Genomic DNA, 23,840 nt, shown 5'->3' on the forward strand with positions numbered 1-23,840 from the left:
CATTGGTTTCCTGCTTACAAGGATAATAAATACTTATTGAAAAAATGTCACCCAGCACAGAAAGGTTTAAAGAATAATTTTTTTAAATCCCAGGAAATGATTCTATTCAGAGATAACCAATATTGTTATTTGGTAAGTCCCCTTCCAAATCTTTCTATGCATAGATACATAGTTGATATTTTACGTTAATGAGATCTACTGCAAATGTGGCTTTGTATCTGCTTTTCTGCATCTAATAATATATTGTGGATATTTTCTATTTCAATGACTATGGAGTTATGGCATCATCTTTCAATGGCAGTCATTGTATAAAAGTACCATAATTGATTTAAGCCATCTCCTTGCCAGACTTTAGACTTTCTCGATTTTTCTGTTTTAAACAGCACTGTAGTGCACACTCCTGTGGGTACATTTTTGTGCACTTGTCCAGTTAATTGTCTTCTTTAAATAATATTCTGGAAATAGGGTTGTGGATCAAGGCTATGCATTTTTTATATTGTGCCACATATTTACATATAACCTAATACCCAACAGAAAGGCTGTAGCAAGTATACTTCTACCAATAACACATACCGGTACCCAGAAAGTTGTTCTAAGTGTCTTACAGTGGTTTTTCATCTTAACTCAGGCCTGTTTTCCATTCTTATAAAACAAGAAAGCTGAAATATAGCAGAGATTCTTAAACTTTTAAGCATTTTAGGATTGAGAATTTTTGAAAGTTGTTTAACCTCTGGAAAAAAAAATGGGCAAAACCAGAAATTTTTACTTACTATTTGTGGGAATATACAGGTTCTTTGGAGTTAAATCATAGACTCTTTAGGAACCCCACTCCATGAATCCAGGTGAAGAATTCCTGAATGACATGATTTTAAAGTTGCTTTTTCCTTTTAACCCGCACACACACACGTTTCACAGATACATCACACAGTCATGTGCACATAGAATTTAAACATTTATTTGGGAATAAATTGACATCTGCTTTATATAGAGCCTAGTCTTATTATGACTTGTGAAATAACTTCAGTGTGCATAGTTACTGGAATGAAGTTTTTCTATTTATTTCAGGTTCTTCAATGGCGAGCCCACCAGGAAGAGGTAGCAAGACTGGAAATGGAAATTTCTGCCAGAAGAAGAGAAAAGGAAGAGGAGAAAGAGAAATTGTGGAAGAAGAAGGAATTGTTGCAAAGGGCAGAGAAGAAAAAAAAAGTATAAAATCTATTGTCAATATGAATGTGTGCATGAATGCTTACTGGCCCGATTGAGTTTTTTGGTCTTGATGTTTGGCATGAAATTCTCATAAGCAGTTCTGAGAACATTCATAAAGATCTAGTGGAATGTTACTCCTAATGAAAAGTTTATTTGAGCTTCAAAGATTTGTTGACATGGAGGAGAACCCACTTTGTTGATTTGTGTGAGCACAGGTACCTGTGATTAGAAGAGGTGCTGTAGGTTAAAAAACAAAACAACAACAACAAAAAAACAAGGTTTGTGAAGGTTGTTAAATCCTGTAATAAGTAGGGACGTGGCAAAAAATGAGAGGGTGCTGGGATAGTGTCTTGGTTGATGGCAATGTGGTAAATAATTGCCAAAAACATCCTTGTTGGTAGAATATATTATACTAGAGGCAGTGCAATTCATGGAAAGTCAAAATGCCCTTTAAAGAGTTTACTTCTTGGCTATGTATTAGATGGTTTTGTTTCTCGATTACTAACACAAATTCATCATTCCTCTTTTGAGTAAACATTTGTTGCACAATCTTAAAACTATACACCAAAAGAAATGATTGTTGATTCTCCATGGAAGATAGAATACACTTAAGGGTTGTTGTTGTTTTAAATATATGTATGAGATACTTATTTAGGCATTTATGTTTTTTCCCACAACAAAAATTATGAAATTTGCCATAAAAATATTTTTGTTACACATTTAATCAGATATATTAACCATTTTTTAAATGGAGTGGCTAGTCTCTGTAGAAATAATTCACAAAAAGTCAATTAATTTGTGATCAGCAGAATAAAAGGAAATGGCTTTAACTTACACACCTGTTTTGATTTGATCTATATAGTGTAAAAAAATCTTTTCTTTGCAAAAGCTGCTTACAGTGCTAAGAATGATTAATTAATTTATGGTCATTGGTGGACAAACTTTTCCTTTTTGTGAACATAGTTGACATTTTGCGCTATGTGACCAACTAAGTCAAAGAAGCTCATGCCTAGAAGTTGTTCCTTCCAAGTTGAATATGTGGGGTAAAGGAACTATGTATTTTAAAGCTATAAGCCAGTTTTTCCACATTTTATTAGACTTCGGTTGTCATTATTATTGATTTGTTTTGTGACTTTGAATCAGCAAATTGGTGTAGAGGCAGCATGTGTGGAAAGCAGCATACATAGAAGTTATATGATCATTTGACAAAGTCAGCTGCCAAGAAGATAGACTTCACAGTGCTTATTTTAATTCAAAAATGAATTTGATTTCTGCTTCTGAGGAAGTAAATAGGGTGGTTTTATCAAGTCCCTATCAAGAGAGTTGATGATTAAAGGGAATAATTACATGTACCTCCAAAACTCATAAATATTGATCATGTTTCAAATAATGTAAGTGAGCTATGTATCTCTGGAGTGGGGGAACTTACCAATTATTTACTGATATGGAAGTACAGCATGTGAAAAGCATATCCTTCTACCTGGGCCCTCGAAGCATTTTCTCACTGTGAATTAGCATGACCACAAAAGGTAGTATATTTGTAGGCACTTGTTTGCATGCGGTGTCAACTTAAATGTCATATGAAGAGATTTGGAAACAGTTTCATTTACTGGGGGTTTACAAAGACAGGTAAAGCCATTTAAATCAAATAACTCAAGTATTGAGAATGGAGTTGGTACAATTAATTGTGCGAATTCAGTTTGGGTTGAGGAATTGGCATGGCTACACCGGAGAGGATGGGGGGACATCACTAGTTTGTAAGATTTCTGGAAGTGAGAGAAAGGCATTTAATAGATGAGAGAGAGAGTTTCCTGAGCTTGCAGATGGGGCTGACAATTGCCTCATAAACACTACAACAAAAACCAAACAGAGTAACGGAAGGAAGAATTAAGCTGTTTTAATGGCTGAGGCCCCCAAAGGGCTAACCTAAATGCAGCTTAAAACAAGGACACTTAGGCCTGAAAAGATGAAGGCTGAGGAGAATTTCAGTATCATTAGTTATGTGTGTAAATTAAATATCCTCTCTTCATCCTAGAATGCAAGATGAGATCTATACCTATGAGCATTAAAGTAGCACATGTTGAAAAAACATAAAAGCCTCCATGCCTAGAATGCATTTTTTCATCCCTAGTTGCATTTTGCTAAGCTTCATGCAGGGTGTTACATGTATAAAGTGTCCTGCCCTTTATAGTAAAAGATATTATAAGTGCCCTATCAAATTTGTTGTCCTGTTTATATAGAGTATAGAGGACATTACAATGTTTTGGGAAACTAAGCCAAATTTGTGGTCAAACCCTAGCAATTGTGTAGGACCAAGGCATACGACTTATTTTATTTTTAAAATACTTTTTCATTTAGAAAATAATTTTTAAAGTAAAGATTGATACGTTATAGACATTAGCACACATTGGCTAGCATTAAAATGTTAACATTTTTCATTTTGTTTCAGAGTTTTAAAATTTAAATAAAGGAGAGAATATTACAGATAAAGTTGAAATCCTCTTTGAGACCTTCCTCAGTACCATTTCCCTTCTTTCCTACATAGAGACAATCATGATCAGGAATTTTACTTCTATCTTTCCAGGCCATATATAGATTTTAAGATATTTTGACATGTAATTTGTGACTTTAATTTTTTCATGAACACTATCATGCTGTGTCATTCTGCAGTGTTTTAAAAATATGTCTGTGTTTCAGCGGGTGGGGGACAAGGGGAGGGAGAGCATTAGGACAAATACTTAATGCATGCAGGGCTTAAAGCCTAGATGATGGGTTGATGGGTGCAACAAACCACCATGGCACATGTATACCTATGTAACAAACCTGTATGTCCTGCATATATATCCCAGAACTTAAAGTAAAATTTAAAAAAAAATACCGGTGTTAGTAATACACATAGGCCTAGTTCACTTCTTTTTTTTTAAAATGGTGTCTCGCTCTGTCGCCCAGGCTGGAGTACAATGGCGTGATCTCAGATCACTGCAACCTCTGCCTCCAGGATTCAAGAGATTCTGTTGCCTCAGCCTCCTGAGTAGCTGGGATTACAGGCGCCCGCCACTGTACCTGGCTAATTTTTGTATTTTTAGTAGAGACGGGGATTCACCATGTTGGTTAGGCTGGTCTCAAACTCCCGACCTCAGATGGTTCACCTGCCTCAGCTTCCCAAAGTGTTGGGATAACAGGCGTGAGCCACCGCACCCAGCCTTGTAATTGCTACAGTGTTCCATAGTAGAAGTGAGCTAGTATTTATCCATTCTCTTTGGTGGTTGACATTTAAGTTTCCAACGTTTTGTTCTTACAGGCTGTGCTGCAGCAGCCAGCTTGTACTGATGCATGTATTCAGGCTTTCACTAGGGTGCACCTAGAAGGGGAATAACTATGTTGTAGATTCAAATACTTTCAACTTTATAAGATTTTGGGGGGTGGTTTATAAGATACTACAACTTTGCTTTTTGACTTTTGTCAATCTGGTAAATTTGAAAAGTATCTTATCAATATTTTAATTTGTATTTCCATGATCATTTGTGAAGTTGAAAATCTTTCATGTTTACTGGAGAGTTTTCTTTCTCTGTAACTCATTTATTCATACTTTTAAAATCCATTTTTAAATTAATATGTAAAAGCTCTTTATAAATTCTACATTCTATTTCTTTTTTTTTTCTTTTTTTTTTATTATACTTTAAGTTCTAGGGTACATGTGCATAACGTGCAGGTTTGTTACATATGTATACTTATGCCATGTTGGTGTGCTGCACCCATCAACTCGTCAGCACCCTCTCTTTCTTTTTATAGCTATACGGGTTGCATGTATTTTCACTCGTTGGTTGTTTGCCTTTTAATTTTGCCTGTAGTATCTATAGTGTCACGGAAATTTAAAATGATCAAGTAATCAAGATTATTAAACTGTTTCTTATGAATTATGCTTCTCTTCATGAACTGTGACCTGGTAGCAAGAGCATCTCTACAGGTGGCTCTTACGTGTGTCTCTGTTGAGGGTCATATGCACTTTACCCTTTGGCCTGGGAACAATTTTTGTATCAGTTTCTAGACTTGGAACACTATGCCGTGAGCCTAGAGTGCATCTGATTTAGGGCTAGTGCATAGCACTGGTCTGGGGTTCTGCACTTGACCCCTTTTCTTCTCTGGTCTCCCTGGAACTTTTGCAGAGAGTGATTATGGTGTATCTAGTCCCGATTTTGTGTCTGGACAAGTCCTATGTGACTTTGTGCTATTTTTAAGTAGCTTGATTCCAGCTCCTGTGAGCACAGGTCCCATGACAAATGTTAAAGGCCCGGCCACCAGCTATGCAGACCTATACTGGGTCCCAGTTTTCCTCAAGCCCTTTTTCTTCAACTCTCTCTGCCTGCTCTGAGTTTAGGTTACATCTTTATTTTTGACAGTGTGTGTATGTGTGTGTGTGTGTGTGCGCGCGCATGTGTGTGTGTAGTTGTGTTATAGTTTGTCCAGCATTTCTACATGTTTGAGGTAGGAAAGGAGATTTCCATGTCAACTCAGAGATACTGACCAGAAGTTCTAGCTGTCTTTACATATACTCACCACAAACCTAGATGATCTTTGTTTTAACTATTTTATCTGTTGGAGACACATTTTGGTTCTTCAGCTTTTAACAGCAGCTTGGCAGAAAATTCCACCAGCAGCTCCCTGCTGTCATAAGAGGTGTTGCTTTGCTGTCTCATCTACCTGGCTTTCCCTTCTCCTCAGAGACTGGCAGTAGAGGCAGAGAAACTGTGCCATGTGAAAACTTCACCATACAATTTCTGAACAAGAGATAATCTTCCTCCTAATTCTTCTTTCCATCAATTTGTCTGTTATGACCAATTTACTGGAATAATATTTTGGTTTGTATTCGATGCTAATTTTACCCATAGATGCCCAGCTCCTTAAATCACTTTTTCTTCTATGCTTTAAAACTCAAGCTGAATATAATAGTTATAGTTTTCATAGTTTTATCTTAAGACTTAAAGAAAGTTTTGATTCCTAAGTTGTTAGATGATATTGATGTTTTTCAGGAGCATCTCTCTATTTCTGAAATTGCTGTCATGATAAAAATCAAAAGATAATGCCTCTCTATAAATGATCCCTGGGAGCTATTCTAAGAAACACAATTTCCATGCTAGATGGACCCCATATAATATTGGCTCCCATACCACCCTTTCTCTAGATGTGTCTCTTTGTGTAGCTTAAATCACAGAAAAAATTATCTGCATTATTGAGGTTTAGGAGATGTTGTTGCTGTGTGATGCAACAACATCTAGAGTTCCACAGAATCCACCACAAGGATTCTAGCCTCACTTCCAAAATGGAGATGTTAAGCAAGACTCACATAAAAAGAAGATATATCTCCCCCTTGGTCTGGCATTTCAAAATTCTAATTTAGCCAACTCCTAATCTGCACACCAGCCGCTTTGTACAATTGAGGGGTGGGGAGCATTTTCAAAGATATTAGGATACCTCTGATGTGACCTTCAGCCTTACCTTACAGATCTTTCTGGGGAGGGATCTGTCACTTTGTGAATTCTTAACTTCTTGTAACATCATACCAGTAAATACCAAAAGGCATGGCTTTGCTAGGGCATTGGTACTTGGGTATTCCCCCACGCCCTCAGGGGATCTCATAGTACCCCAATTACATGCTTTCTGCAGAGAACCAAGAAGAGGAGAAATAGTGTAAAACAAAAACCAGTACACTATCATAAACAGAATGCAGGTTCTTATTTCAGAAGACTCTGGAAGCTCTTGCACAGGAGAGAATTCAGAGTACCTCCCCAGTTCAGATCTGAGCCATTCTCCCAGTGTGGGAATTTGTAGGTTCTTATCAGGGCAATGAATCATGGCATTATAAAATCTCTTCTCCAGTGTCTTTTAATCTAATAGTATACTGATCTAAAGAGCTAAGAGTAGGAAAAAAGGTGAGCACAGAAGAATAATTTTTTAAAAAATTCCCAGGCTTTAAACTCTGCTTTTTCAGGATTGTTGAATTTAAAGGGGTCAATGAATAACACCAAAATAAGTAGGTTTCTAAGATGGGCAATAGGATCCCCTACCTACCCTCCAGACATGTCCTGTATAATCACCCAGACCATAAATACTGTGGATTTTACTCCCATGATTGGGTCAGATTATATGGCACAGAAGACCTTAAAATTATCTGAGTGGTCTTGACCTAATCACATGAGCCCTTTAAAGGCAGAGTGATCGCAGAGTGGGGTGGTCAGAGACTTGAAACATGAGAAGGATGTGACCACCATTGATGGATAAAAGACTGAGGGAGTCACATGGCAAGGAATGTGGTAGCCTCAAGGAGCTGAGGGTAGCCCGGGCTGACAGCCAGCAAGGAAATGGGACCTATAGCCTGCAGGCCCATAGCCATAAAGAACTGGATTTTTATGAATGGGATTGGAAGCAGATTTTTTCTCCAGATGAGAACTCAGTTTTGTCAACACCTTGATTTCAGCCTGGTGATAACGTAAGCAGAGAGCCCAACCACACCATGCTAGACTTCTGGTTTACAGAATTCTGAGCTAGCAAGTGAGTGTTGTTTTAAGCTGCTAAACTTGAGATAATTTTTATAAACAACGATTTAAAAAAACTATTACAGATTTTAGTATCTGGAAGTGAAATGCTGCCTTAATGAATACCTAAAAATGCAGAAGTGGCTTTGGAATTCGTAAGTGGGAAGAAGCTGGAAGAATTTTGAGGATATCATCTTGAGGATGATAGAAAAATACTGGAATACCTTGAATCAACTGTTAGTAGCAATATGCATGTTAACAATGTGACTGGTAAGGGTTGAGGAGTAAGTAATGAATGTCTTATTGGAAACTGGAGAAAGGAGGATCACTGTTAATGTGGTGAGAGAAAGCCTAGGACAGCCATGTCCTGCAGTTAGATGGAAAACAAATTAACCAGAAATGAACTTCCTAGTTGATGAACGAAGATATCAAAACAAAAAAAAAATGTTGAAGGTGCCACCTGGATTCTTTTTGCTGCTTGTAGTAAAAAGAAAAGAGATAAATAAAGGGAAGAAGTTTAAGTGAAAAGAATCAAGACTTGATGCTTTGGGAACGTCTTGGCCTGTCTAGATTGGAAAGGATCTTAGCGTTAACAAATTACTGCCAACACTGTGGTATGAAGAACAGACTGAGGTGTGAATATACAATCCTTTGTTTTAATCCTGAAAAGATCCAAAGGTCAGAGTATTTATATTTAGTCATATGAAAGACCCTTCCAGGAGATTAACGGTGCTTCTCATGGATCTTTTCAAACTAGCAGGCCTCCAGGAAGGTTAAGGGTAGTATCCCTTAGCCATCTCGGCAGGAGACCGAGAGAGAGACAAGATTATTTCAAAAAGATTGTGGTATAACTTTTGTCTGATGTAGTGAATTCCCAAAAAATCCACAGAGGTCCTGCTGGGTTCTTGGGAAAATTTTATTACAAACACTGCCAGCTTGGACTGAAAGGGACAGAGAGAGTATGACGTGAAAAAAGGCTAATAAACCCCCAAAATTCTATTATAGTAGTGAGAGGCAGGCCGATAAAAGGACTCAACTGCAAGTGTGTTCTACCATTCAAGAAGAAGGACGAATGACCCTTGAACCAAGAGGGCAGAATTTAGTAGCCCAGGTATTAGAGACTGTGGCTGGCCCCTGTGGCCCCTGGCATTTTTTTGATACTTCCACCGTTGAACAGACTCACCTCTAGGCTCAGAAAGAGCTGTGACTATCCAGATCTTCCTGTAAAAGGACAGGCTGCTCACTGCAAGGCAGAGAAGGGAGAAAGTGCCACCTGAAGACGGATGGCATTTTAAGAGAGAGACTGGGCTGAGCTGAACTTGTTCAGTCATTTCTCCCACATTTGCCAATTAGAATGAGAGGCCATACTGTGAACCCTCCAGCGGAGAGGAAGTCCCCAGCTATGTGAGGAGTGGAAGATGAGCATTCCCCCTAAGAAGAGTATAGGGTAGTTTCCATATCCCCTGGTACCTCCATGGTGCTGAAATGATATTTCACTAAAGACTCAAAAGAAGGAGAGCAGGCCAAATACACCTTTATTCAATTATATCTTGGCCTTAAAACTATAACTAAATGGTACACTAACAACCTCATTAAGACCTGAGCCAAGAAGTTCCTAGATATGGAGGTATCGGAGCTGATCTAAGAGGGTGTATTTAGCAGAATAAAGATGAAGAAGAGCCATGATGGAAGGAGAGAAAAAAAAAAAAACTACAGAGTGGGTAGCAAATATGGAAGGCCAAAAACTCAGTGAGCCCACTGCAAGTTGGGAATGGCTCAGGGTGGTATTGAGCATGGGACTTTTTGCATTCCCTCAGACCTGAGCTGGAGTTACAGCACTGCTACTTGTTAACTGCGGGGCCTTGAGGGAAATTACTTTCTCTCCATTTCAGTGTTTGTGTCTGTGTGCTATTTGCATTTGTATGATAAGAAAAGGCATGTGAAGCAGTTAGCACATGCCTGGCACTTAGAAAGGCCTCAGTAAATGATGTTCTAATTGTTACTGTTATTATTGTTACCCCAGTGGAATGGTAGAGCAGATGGCAGTTAGAAAAATCATGAGAACCAAATACAAAAGATAGAAATGAGATAAAGATAATAATAATGAGAGGCAGTGGTTTTAACGCTGGTTCAAAAACTAATGTCATGAATACAGTTCTTTTTCTCGTTGCCTGGTTACTCTTCACCTGGTAGCAGAATGTCTCTAGAGTGGCAGAACTCTACCAACACTAGTGACTGTGGAATCCTTTGAAAGGTCAAGTAAGAAGAAATGTTCTAATTACAGCATAGGGCATGCAGAAATAGTTATCTGTAGTTATCCACTTTAAACTAAAGAATCTTTGACTCATTTGTACATCCTGTTGTTCTAAGTGACAATCATCAACAAAATGTACTCATTAGCACCTAAATAGTTCAAACAAATAAAACATACACTAACTTCATAAGTTTCATGACTTCATGACTTGCTGATCTTATTTTAAACTATATACACAAGTCTTCCAATCTGTGTTTTATTTTGAAATCCCAAAGTCACCTTTCAGAAAATACTATGGCTCAACATATTTCATTTACTGTTATATTGAGTATTGGTACCAATGCCCTGTGTGGCATTTGCCTCCTCTCCAATAGCCTCCCCACCCTTTAACATAGGATAATGGTATCAACTCCTAGTAAGATACATTGACAATAAGATTGTGTATAATTCCAAATGGGGCATTAAGGGTCCAAACAAAATTATCATTCATTTATTCACTTGTTCAATAAGTACATACCAAGTGCCTTTATTGTGACATATATTATACCCAGTCCTCCATTCTCCATACCTCATGCAATTATAAGAGATCATCCACTCAAGAAATTGCCCCCTTTCTGGTCTCTGTTTAAAGGGAGGTGTTTACCTGCTCTGCCACAAAATGATGTACAATTCTTAGATCAATGGAAGCTCTTATTAATAATGCAGAAGGATGTCTTTTAGCTTCAGACTTTATAAGCACAACAAAAAGAGTTAATAGAGAAAAACTAAAAATATAAAATGAAATGAACTATATAGAGTTTGTCACTGGTTAAATTAAGCATGCCTATGTATAGCAAATTAAATATATATGTGCATATACATACATACATGTATATGCAAATATATGTGTATGCATGTGTACACACACATGTAGAGTGTGACTTTGAGATTTACTTCCTGCCTTTCTCAGGGAGTATCAACAAAGCCTTAACCTAACCTAACCTAACATTAACCTAAGCTGGAGCAGTTAGGAGAGTGCCTTTGTTCTCATCCATGCTTAGACCTCCTTTTATTTCCTGTTCCAGTATCATCAAACTATAATTTGGGCAGGTGTCTTCACACTGGCCCATGCTGGTCTGACTGCTTCCTAGTGTGAATGCTCTTATGCTAACAGAAGTTATAGTTTTGCTATAGCTAATCAAAGTTCAGGCCTTAGAGTATAGACTTTTTGCCCTGACTGATTCCACAAGAGTTTATTTACTCTCTTTCTATTAATTTATCTGTTTCCATTGAGGCCTTTAATTGTTGTTGAAGGCATGTGTGCACTGTGGGGACTGCAGGATGTGGGACTGTCCTCTGCAGTTTTCTTCAAATGCCTGTGATTGATTGCCTTTCATCTCCATTGAATGCTCTGCTGTTGAGGGGGGAGAGTGATACAGATCTCAGGGCTTCAGGTAGTGGGAAAATTAGAATGTTGCCTGGAAGCAAGTACATAGCAGAGAGGGCCCTGTGAGATGGTAGCTGCTGGTCCTGGCCCAGGTCATCCATTTCTTCCAGGTCCTTTTCCCTCATGACTCTCCTTGTTAACCTTGTGTAACAGAGAGACTGAGACTTCTTTTAAAGAGGAGTGTGTGTGTGTGTTTGTGTGTGTGTGTGAGTGAGAGAGAGAGAGAGAGAAAGAGTGATCTAACTGGATCCCAGTTAGACAAACATGACTCAAACTATAAATATTGTTAGTTTATATAATATGTTACTAGGGCCACCTGAAATGTGAACACAAATAAAAACACCATGGCAGGACTCAATAGTACAGTGCCATTCAGATGATCTAAAATTGGCTTATAGCACTCTTTTTACATGTTCTTAAACCTGAGAATATGGAATATAAGACCTCCCGTAGACTTCTTGGACCCCGGAAACATGTCTTTGAAGCACTCTGAACACCAACTTGAGCTTGGTTCTAACATCCATCCACTGAGATCTTTTAGAGCAAGCATCCTCACTGCAAAAGAACTTGCTGCCAGTAGAGCTGAAGTGTCCCTACTTGGCTGAGGGCTGCTCTGATTAACTGCTTCCTACCCTCCCTTTTGTGATTCTTTCCTTTTTTTTTTTTTTTTTTTTTTTGAGACGGAGTCTCGCTCTGTCGCCCAGGCTGGAGTGCAGTGGCCAGATCTCAGCTCACTGCAAGCTCCGCCTCCCGGGTTTATGCCATTCTCTCGCCTCAGCCTCCCGAGTAGCTGGGACTACAGGCGCCCGCCACCTCGCCCGGCTAATTTTTTGTATTTTTTTAGTAGAGACGGGGTTTCACCATGTTAGCCAGGATGGTCTCGATCTCCTGACCTCGTGATCCGCCCGTCTCGGCCTCCCAAAGTGCTGGGATTACAGGCTTGAGCCACCGCGCCCGGCCGTGATTCTTTCAATTAATAACTCCTAGACATGTGATCTTGCAAAGTTTAAGGGAGTATTTTTTATTTAGTTATTAGTCTTTTTCTTTGGGAATCTGATGGCGTACTCCAAATATGGGAACTAAAAAAAGAAACCTAATTGGTAAATTAACTATCAGGATAATATAATAGTCAAAAGGAGAAGATAGCATGTATTTTTTGTGGACAGGACTCCAAAATAAACTGGGATTCAGACCTTATTTTCTGAAGATTTAATATTGGTTCTTTTAGTATTATTGTATGTGTAAAGAAAGTAAGTAGAATAGGAGGTTTAATTATGCAGAAGAAATAAACTAGGGATCATCTAATTTTTAAATGTTCATAACGTTCCTTGCTTTGTTATTAAAATTTAGAAATAAATATTAAATTAACTTATTAATTTAAATTAACCTTATTAACTTAAATTAACTTTAAATTAACTTAAATTAACCTTCACCTTCTAACATGAGACTGAGCATACGGTCAACTCTTGGTACAGTATATGAGTCAATAGGTAACAGAAAACGTGTGGTGGCAACCCACAGATGATAGAATGGTAATCCAAGAAGCTCACTTTTCTGGTTTCAGCTGTCTTGTAAAAATAAAAACTTCCAGTAGAGCATCTTTTTAAAAGGTAGAAAAGCTGGTAGAATCTTTCTACCCTCTGTCAGGATGTAGTTTTAAGCAAAACCCCGAAAGAGAGAGGGTGAGAGAAGCCTGGATAATCAGGAGCCAGATATATTTGTTTTTCTGGGAAAGATTTCCCATTAGACAGTTTTAGAGAAAGAATCTTGAGTTTACCTCCAGGTATAAATTTTTGACTATACTTTCTGGCTAGGTCTTGATTATTCATAGGGATTTGATTTAATTAACAGATACCTAAACAGTACTTGCTATGTGCAAGGCAGTATTCCATGTTCATTTAATCTTCTTAACAGCCCTAAGGGGTAGATACTAATATGATCCTCATTTCATAAATGAAGAAACTGAGGTACATAGGGGTTATATAATTTCCCCGAAGTCACATGAACATTAAGTGTGCAGTGAGGATTTGAACCTGAGTGATCTGACCGGTCTGATTTTAGACACTGTGCTATGCTCCCCATCATCATGATTGCTATGTGCTGTTAATTTTGTGATTAACTAATTTTGAGAAATTTCAGTTTCAAACTATTTACTTTTGGGTCACTTTAATGGCTTTGGTCCTGTCCTGGTTTACTCAGAACTATTCAATGGATAGGTAATTGATAATCCTAAAACTCTTTGTTGGTGCCTGCCTGCTTTCTAGTAGAATTTCTTTTGTGTTCTAAAAGTCCACACCGCTTACTATGTCTGTCTCCCTATGCTTCTTAAAATTCGTTTAAGATTCTTCTCCCTGGGATAATGAATTATGATGTCTAAACACTTTACAGGAAACCAGACCATTATAATTTGATCATAGTTGAAGTATCAAGACATGTGTTACGGAATAGATAAAAAATACCTTCTTCATTGCCTCCTTGGTGCCATTCTTTTGTTAAGTGGACTGAAGAAAATGTAACGATTTTGGTGTGATTTCTTTTCCTACTGACATCATATTTCACAAGAAGAGAATTTCCACAGGTTTCCAATATGACATCTGCCCACCTCTCAGAATCTGTATCCCCCCCCCTTACTTTGTTCACAGTGCATGACATGTCATGCTCCTGTCTAAGGCTAATCCCTCCATTTGTGTGTGGAATCCTATCCCCTTTCTCCTGCTCAAGGTTATCCCAATTTCTCTCCCACCACCATCCCCGCTTTTTCTAGCTCTTTCCAGGTACCCTAAAAATACACCATTATGACCTCCATCTATAAACTATCCTCCCTCGATCCCACATCCCCCCTTCAGAAAATCTCATCATTCCTTGGCCTATACACAGTGTCTCCAGCTTCTCTTCTCCCATTCCCTCTTGAACCATTTTGTCCCTCCACTCTAGCAATGTTGCACTTGCCAGTGTCATTACTTACCTCTGTATTTCAGTCATCAATTCTTGGTCCTCACCTTACTTGAATTATTATGATAGAATTGATCACTGCCTCCTCCTTGGAAAACTTGATTCCCTTGGCTTCTAGGAAGCCACTGTTTCTTTGTTCCTCTGTCTTACTGGTATCTTCCTCTCAGTAAACTTGGATGAATCCTCCTCACCATTCCATCTTCTAAGCTTTGGAGTCTCCTGGGGGGGTCAGTCCTCTCAGTGTGTGTACTCTCTAGTGATCTCAACCAACCCATATGACTTCATATACCATTTATTTCCTAATACTAATTCATACCTCTGGCCTGGACTTTTCTTTTGAACTCCAAACTCACATGTGTAACTCCTCAAATCTAATATTCTCAAACTATATTCTTGCTTTTCTCTCCAAACATACTCTTTCCCTAGTTTTTCTTTTCTCAGAAAATGGAAATCTAGTCCCCTAGCACTCAGGTCAAAAGCCTTGGTATCCTCTTTGACCTCTATTTCCCCCATTATACCCTTACCTGTTGGCATGGATAGAAGGCGCTATCTTTAAAATATAATTAGGACTATTATAATAGCTTCCTAATCTTCTAATTAATTTATCTGCCCCTTCCCTTTCCGTTTCCACTCTGCCTTTCCAATCAGTTTCCCACACAGCAGGCTGATCGATCATTCTAAAACTCACTTTAGATCATGTCATTCCTCGGCAGAAAACACGTCAATGACTTCCCATTCTACTCAGAATAGAATCTAGAGGTCTAGCAGTGACATACATGGCCCTGTGTGATCTGCCTCCCTGCTCTGCTCCAATACCTCTTAGATCTCATATCCTACCCCTCTTCCCATCGTTGAGCTCCAGCCCAAGCAACCTACTTCCTACTCCATGAACACTCAAGCATATGTCCCCCTAAGCCTTTTGCCCAGGATTGGAATAATGCGCTCCCAGATGTCTGCATGAGTCACTCCTGCACAGCATTCAGGGTCCTACACAAATGACATCTTAGAAAGAAAGCCCTTGATGGCCCAACAAAAATGGCATCCTCTTTCCCTGTCACTATCTATTTATCCTTCTTCATTTTTTCCTTAGCACTTATCACTCTCTGACATCTATTTATTGACTATCTTCACTTGCACTTCTAGAATATAAGCCCCATGAGAAAAGAGAATTTGTGTAGTTTCTTTATTGCTTTAGCCCCAGTGCCAGCACAGGGCACTCAAAAATAGTGGTTGAATAAATTAATTCAATGAATGAAAAGTATACTACTCTCCTTTGATGTTATGGCATAGAGGAAATCATGCCAAGCTGAGAGGTCTTCACAAGAGCAGTGACCTTGGCAAGTTATGTAAGCTCTGTGGATTTTGCCTCCTTAGTTGTAAAATGAGGTGTTTGGATTAAATGATTTAAAAAATCACCTCGGCTCTAAACCATGATTGAATGACTCAGGTTTGATTACTTTTCACTTTTCACTCTGTCTGACATTTCAGGTTTTGAAATACAACATCCTCAGTCTATATACTCCCTTTTTAATGAATAGTGAAACAAGAGAAATTAAACAAGATTATAGACAAATTCATTTCAGCAATATCAACATATGACACGATCATTATGCAATATTTCAATGCCCATACTGAAAACAGACCTTCCTCCTAAAGAAGACATGACAGTTATTTTTTAATCCACCTGGCATTTCAATTAAGGAGCAGATAACTAATGTGTTTACCCAGGAATACTTTCTTGGCTCATCATGTTATAAGGACATGGGACTGCATCACAGCAGAAAATAGCTTATTGCCAATTTGAGTGGGAAGCTTTGCTATGGGAAAATGCTCACATAAGTGACCAAAGTGAACATCACCTAAAAGAGATTAATGTTATTTATTTATGCATATAGACATCATCTACTTCCAAACAATTTATAATAAAAGGCATTAACACTCTTGTGCTAGATATCTTCTTCCTGAGTCGTATCACTCTCCATTCTGCTCCGTAGCAGTTTTCACAAATGGCTTCCTTGACCTCTGGCTTTTGGTTTGGTTCAGCCAAAGTGGAACATGGGAGATCAAGGTGAGGGAGAGGTGTGGGGTTTGGAGAGTTGTTTCTCCAGCTCCTTATCCTGCAGGATTCTGCTGATCAGTTGTGTCCTTCACCAGAGGTCTCAGCTCCTGTCGGCGGTCCTCTTGCCCAGCACTGCATGAGCCCTTGTGGTTGCCCTGCATTCCCACACTCCTTTGTCAGTTGTCTGCTTATTACATTCTTCATAACTTATCCTAATTTTCAGTGTGCCATCTGTTTCCTATTAGGAATCATTAAAAGAGAAAGTCAGTAAAAGAACAAAAGATGAGAAATTAAGGGAATAGGAATATCATTATGTCAGCAAGCCAAGACTAAAGAAGGGTATTGTAATTGAGCATGGTTAAAGTCAAAGGGAAACATTTAGCTCTTATTTGCTGATAGTAGAGAACATACCAGCAGATCAGGAGCTGGCAGCACTGGAAGGAGGAGTACAACCCATTCAATGGATAGCATTTTCAGTAGAAATTTTATAAGAGCCTAAGTCAATCCTCTTATGAGATTGCACCAGCCTTTATAAGACCTGTGGCATAAAATTAAATCATAATTCTTTGAAACTTTTCTACAGAAAATGAAACTGCTGCCACATGCAAGGTGATAAAAAAATAAAAATGTTACATAGAAATATATATAGGATTCTTGTCATTTGACCTGATACAGGAATAGAATTTGGAAACTTCAGGAATGAATAAGAGCTATACCCCGTACGTGCTCCTCCCAAATATTAATTTCCTTGGCCAGACTTTATAAAAACGGGTCATAATATACTTACACATAATATACACAATATACTTTTGTAGTTATTACTATTATTATTTTTAACTTTTATTTAAAGTTTAGAGGTACAAGCGCAGGTTTGTTACATAGGTAAACTTGTGTCATGGGGGTTTGTTGTACAGATTATTGCATCACCCAAGTATTAAGCCTAGTACCCATTAGTTATTTTCCTCATCCTTTCTCTCCTCCCACCCTCCACCCTCTGAAAGGCTCCACTGTGTAATTATAAAGTATTTTATGTCCATTGTAGATAATTTGGAAAATACAAACAAGCATACAAAATACAATAAAAATCACTCGAAATCCTAAACCACTGCCAAAAGAAAATTAATGATGTCTTTACACTCTTTTTGCTACATATCCAAGAACTTTAACTTAACTAGAATCACACAATATATGTTATTTTTAATGAGATTTTTTTCTCATTGATCAACATTTTGCATATTTTCCCCTTTTTCTCCTGCTGCATAATTTTTAGTGATTGCATAGTATTGGATCAGAATAGTGGATTTGTAAATCTTGCAATTTGGGATCGTTTTATTGTTTCCAATTTTCACCCTTTTAAGGTTGTGTTGAACATACCTGCATATAAATCTTTGCATAGATTCCTGCCTGTTAATTCTTAAAAGTTTATTTCTTAATTCTTAAGATTTTTGCTAGTTATTTTCTTATTTTTATTTTTTAACATTTATTCTTCAGAAAAAGTATGACAATTTAGCCTCCTGCCAGAGGTAGATGAGCTTGTTTATCACCTTGGAGATTGGTTGCTAAAATGTTCAAGTTTAGGGCACTGATAAGTAGCTGAAATGCACACAGTTTTAATTGCAGTCTGAAAGGAGATCTATTAAGTTCAAATAACCAGGCAGGATGGTTGCCAAATTGACTTTCTATTTTGAAAACCAAGGATTAACTCTGGTTTCTTACTCATGTAGAGAGTTTTTCCATCTTTGCATAATAAGTGCCCTGGAAGGTAATTCTTTTGAAGCCATATTTTTTTATTTATTTTGTTTGTTTGTTTGTTTGTTTGTTTGAGACAGAGTCTCGCTCTGTTGCCCAGGCTGGAGTGCAATGGCGTAATCTCGGCCCACTGCAATCTCTGTCTCCCAGGTTCAAGTGATTCTCCTGCCTCAGCCTCCTGAGTAGCTGGGATTACAGGTGCATGCCACCATGCCCAGCTAATTTTTGTATTTTTAGTAGAGATGGGGTTTCACCATGTTGGCCAGGATGGTCTCTATCTCTTGACCTCGTGCTCCACCCACCTCGGCCTCCCAAAGTGCTGGGATTACAGGTGTGAGCCACTGCACCCAACCTGAAGCCAATTTTTTATTCAGAAAGTTAAGCCAGTCCTAGGTTGAAGCACACAGAAGCATACCATCAAACTACAGAAGAGATAATGTTGGCTGAAAGGTTTTGAGAATAGGAATAACTAAGCATAGAATACCTTTAATGTGTCTTCCATGAGCAATTTGACCTAGAGACATACCAGGTCCCCATTCTCTGTTGGGATTAAATGCACCTCTATACCCCTGCATGAACTGGCTAAATGAACTGGCTCACTGTTTGAAAAGTTGCCTATCCAGATGTTTTTGGATTCATATGAGCTGATATAAGAAGAGTATTTTGGGTATTGCTATCTTTCTATGTTCTTTCTCATTGGGTCAGTTTAGCAAATGTATACCTTGTGTCTCTCATCTGAAAGGTGCAATACTAGATACAAATAAATATGATGGTACAAGGCACGCTCCTTACCAGTCAGAAGTTCACACAAAGTTGTAAAAAATTATGTGGCAAAATATAGATGATTGTAAAATTGATCACATAGAAAGAGGGGTCATACTTCAATTGGTGGTGATTTTAGGGGGTACAGGGACCATCATTGATCTAAATGAAGTGCATGGGAAAAAATTATAGTAAAAAAAGCATACTTTTCTATTAAGACGTCCTGTTATGTTTTTACATATAATAATGCTATGTTATACGTAAAACATACTTTTTGTGTGGAGTTGCATATTCCAGGCCAAAAGTAGAAAGGGGATCTTTTTAAATAATTGATGCGTAGGGATTGTACAAATTTCTGGGGTACCTGGGATATTTGATACATGCATAAAACATGTAATAATCAAATCAGGGTAATTGGGATATTCATTACCTCAAACATGTATCATTTCTTTGTGTTGGGAACATTCCGAATATTCTCTTCTAGATATTTTGAAATATACAATGAATTGTGATTAACTATAGTCATCCTACTGGTGCTATTGAACACTAGAATTTATTCCTTCTATTTAACTGTAGTTTTATATGCATGAAACTACTTCTCTTCATCCCCTGCCCCTTACCCTTCCCAGCCTCTAATAACCACCATTCTACTCTCTACCTTAAAAAAGGATATCTTTAAGATGCAAGGAGCTATCTAATTAGAATCTAGAAAATTGAATAAAAATGTGCTTTATCTTAATGGCTTATGGGGACTGGAACTGGATGCTTTGAACTTCATATCTTTTATGAGTCTGGTTAAGTGTTATGACTTCCTTCTGACTGAGTCACAGGTCAGAGATAATGACCTGACAACAATGTACAGAAGTCTATGTGTTCAAAGATTCAACATCACACAGCATGAAATAAGAGACCAACTGTTTGCTACTCTAATCCTTTTGTCCTAACTTTCTGCTTCCTATGTATAAATAAGAAATTCTTTTTTTTTTTTTTTTTTTTTGTTGAGACGGAGTCTCTCTCTGTCGCCCAGGCTGGAGTGCAGTGGCCGGATCTCAGCTCACTGCAAACTCCGCCCCTCGGGTTCACGCCATTCTCCTGCCTCAGCCTCCCGAGTAGCTGGGACTACAGGTGCCCGCCACCTCGCCCGGCTAGTTTTTTGTACTTTTTAGTAGAGACGGGGTTTCACCGTGTTAGCCAGGATGGTCTCTATCTCCTCACCTTGTGATCCGCCCGCCTCGGCCTCCCAAAGTGCTGGGATTACAGGCTTGAGCCACCGTGCCCGGCCCATAAATAAGAAATTCTTATTTCATGTTGAATTTAACGGTTGTATAATATTGGTTCAAGTTTTTTTTAAAGTTAAACTTTGAGATACTCTAATATTATAAATGTTCTGTTTACAAGTGTAGTTTTTAATAGGAAACAAATCTGAAAGATTACAAAAGTAAAGTAGGATATAAAAATGATCTTAGACTGAAAAGTAGCATGACATTATTTTGGCTCCAAAATCTACATGGTGAATAGTTTCTACAGTTTTTATTTCTACAGTATTTACTACACTTTTACTGGCTTAACTTTATTAAAATGAACAAAATGTGGGATTGTGAAAATAAACATCTTGCATTCAATACAAATCAGAACTATAATAATAAGAAGAGATGGGGATAATGAGTGCTTGTTGTGTTTTTCTGTAAACTTCATGTGGAAGTAAAGAGACAAGCTATAAATTCAACTCCTATCATATGCTGACTTTCTGATTCTTCTATCATTGGAACATAGTAAGAATCCTTCAGCAATCAGTGCATTTCAAATCTCTGTCTCAACAAATGTCCCAAAGGACTAGTTAAATACCCTCAGTCTTTATTTCAGTTTGAGGCTTACAAAGCTAATAATTCTTGATACATACATTGTAGGATGAATTAATTGATGAAAAGTGAATGGAACTGTCCTTAGGAAGTACTTAGTTCGGCCTTTGCCATCCTGAAAAGAAAACTGCTCTCCTGGTTCCCATGAACAACTTTGTTATTCTTGGACCGGAGACCAGAAGAAGCTTCCAGTCACCTAAGAGTGAACAATTGTACCCTCTTATGTGTTAGACATGGTACAATATACTAAGGATACAAAGATAAATAATGCAGATTAATATGGGAAATGCTATGCTAAGAATACACAAATAATGCCTTAGAAGGTACAGCTAGCTATGTCTGAAGGAGAGGAGAGGGAGAAAAGCTGAGAAGGCAATGCTAAAACTGAGTCTTTAAAGGATGGATAGAAAGGATTTACCAAGCAATAAGGCAGGGCAGAACTTTCCAGGCATGTAGTAAATGCCCAAATATATTGGTAAAGATCCAGGGGCAGAGCCTCATGAAAAAAGTAAAGGAATGCAGGTAGTCAAAGAAAGGAGGGTCATAAACTGTAAGCTATTGGAGTGCCATGGATGGAGCTACCGTTTTTCTAGAGGGCTCAGGAGAAGATTCAAGGAGGAGGTGGCATTTGTTCTGATCTTAAAGATAGAGTGAGTTTGACAGGTGGAAGAGGGAAATTAAGTCATTCTAGTAGAGAAAGCTGTGCAGAAAAGCAAATAAGCATGAGAGTGCATAACCACATTCTCTTTTCTGTTTACATCTTCATCCTGGAGACCTCATCCAGTCCTCTGGTGTCAAATACTGTTTATGTGGCTATCTCCTTAATTTAGGTCTCCAGCACTGAGTTCTCCCCTAAGCCACCCATCTGTGCCTTCAGATGTTCGTCTGGCCCCTCCACTTAGAGGTCTTATGGGCTTGTCAAGTGTTATATGTTCAAAACTGAGCTCCCAATTTTCTTCCTTTTCCAAGCCTATTATTCTCCCAATCTTCTATCTCAGTTACTAGTATCACCATTCAACCAGCTGTTCAAGCAAAAAACCTAGGAATTGTCCTTGATTAGTCTTTCCTCCAATCTTCACATGGAATCTCTCAGTGAGCCCTCCTGGAATCTCTCAATGAGCCCTCTGATTCTACTCAAAAGCACATCTCAGATCTGAACACTTGAATCCATCTCCTGAGTCCAGGGACCAGCATTGCCTTTTCCTTCTATCTGGTCTCCCTGTTTCTCCTTAGCTTCTCTACTACCCATGCTCCACTTCATATCCAGAGCTCTCTTTTTAAAATATAAGTCAGATCATGCTACTGTTTGCTTTAGTCTCTTCAATGGTTTTTCCTTGTTTCTAGAACTAAATCCTGGCCAAATCATCTAACCCCCATGCAGTTCTCCAATCTTGCTTCTAATCTTAACCTATGCCACCTGCTCCAGCTCCCTGGCCTCTTCCTAGCTCTCAACATATGTGAGGTCTTCCCCATCCAATGCTGTTACACCCTCTTCCCAATGTACTCCCCTTCATCTCTTCCCATGGGTGTTTCACTCTCATCTACCAGGTTTTCAAACAAATGTCATGTCATCCAAATGTCCTATTTAAGACATTTGAAAGATACCTTCTACTAATTCTACTCAAATTTTTCTAAACCATCACTCTACCTATCCCCTTCTTAGAGGTTAATACAACATGTAATATTCCATTCATTCATTCATTTACTATCTGTCTCCCTTTCTAGAAAGTCTCAGTTCCACAAGGCAGAGGCTTTATTTCTTTTTAAGTACCAGTATCATGTGCTCAACAAATACTTGTTGAACTAATGAATGTCAAAGTCCCAAAGTCAATAATGGTTTAATACTATAAGTAAGGGTTAATAGAATCAAATACACAGAGACATCAAGTAAAATCATGATGGAAAAGGATATTTGATCTGATACTTTGGAACTCACTAGTGAGAGCAGTGACTTTGGAGTGGAGTACAGAGGTAGGAATACCATGGGTGAGGAGTGAAATAGAAGATGTGCATATGGGATAAAGCAAGTATGCTAAGATGCCTGCCCAAAGAGAAATAATGAAATGTATGATGCTACAATCTTGGGGTTCTAAAGAATTTATGAATTATTGCAATGGGATAAAATTATGTTTAATTCCATGTGAGAAGGAAGCAGCAAAGAGCAAGAAGCTGAAGGTACAGGGGAGAGGAGGAGACAGATGAGGAGGGGGCCTATGAAGAAGGTGGAATTGGGAATGGGATCTGCAGCCCAGGTGAGGCATTAGTCTTGAACAGAAGGAAGAATACCTCTTCTTGTGATGGGCTGAACATTAAGAAAGGTATCTTGTAGAGCTTCTATTTGCTCTGATGAAAGTGAGGAAATAGCAGCAGGTATGGAGCTGAACATAGTGAACAGGTTTTAGCATATCACTATGAGAAATTGAGAGACATTGTCCAGGAATTCACAAATGGAATGCTTATTGTCATTGAAGATTCAATTGAAACCATAAATTTAGTACTAGTTCCTACAATTATGTCATCAATCAAATGGGTATTAAGTACATGCTATGTTTTAGATACTTTAGCTGAATATATCACAATTCTTGCAGCCTAGTGGGAGAGAAGAAAAGTATATTGATTAGCAAAGCTGTATGATGAGAGATGCACTAGGGAAATAGCATTATATAACTGGAGACCAGAGGATGATGGGAAATGGGGAGGGTAGGTTCTGGTCACAGAGTCTATTGCTATAATTCAGGATTTCCCAGTTGGAACTGTTTTCAATGATAATAGAATTCTGGAGGAAGAGAAAGTTCCCTAGAATGGAGGAAGTCATCGAATTATGAGAAAAACAGTTTGGAAGGCATTCAGACAGATGCTGAAGTTGTCTAGGAAGGTTGGAAGGGCATTCAGACAGGCCGAAGTTGCCTGTGTTTAAGAAGACTGTGACTAAAGTATCTGAATTCTTGATGAAAATTTGGGAGTGACTTGGAAATTTACACATGCCAATGGAAACAACAGGTAGAGGGTGATATATCCATGTGGTGTTAACACCAAAGGG

The 23,840-nt window shown here is 38.3% G+C and overlaps 1 protein-coding gene across 1 annotated transcript in view; it reads left to right on the top strand.

Annotated features, from left to right (window-relative positions):
- Nucleotides 1-23,840, top strand: part of CCDC148 (coiled-coil domain containing 148) — a 291,005-nt gene that overhangs the window by 205,079 nt on the left and 62,086 nt on the right. Inside the window, exon 11 of the mRNA XM_033231425.1 lies at nucleotides 1,066-1,206. Within this exon, the coding sequence (XP_033087316.1) occupies nucleotides 1,066-1,206 (141 nt within the window). The remainder of the gene's footprint in view (nucleotides 1-1,065; nucleotides 1,207-23,840) is intronic.

The sequence above is a fragment of the Trachypithecus francoisi genome, unplaced genomic scaffold, assembly GCF_009764315.1.
Source record: "Trachypithecus francoisi isolate TF-2019V2 unplaced genomic scaffold, Tfra_2.0 Lachesis_group13, whole genome shotgun sequence".
In the NCBI taxonomy this organism is placed as follows: Eukaryota; Metazoa; Chordata; class Mammalia; order Primates; family Cercopithecidae; genus Trachypithecus; species Trachypithecus francoisi.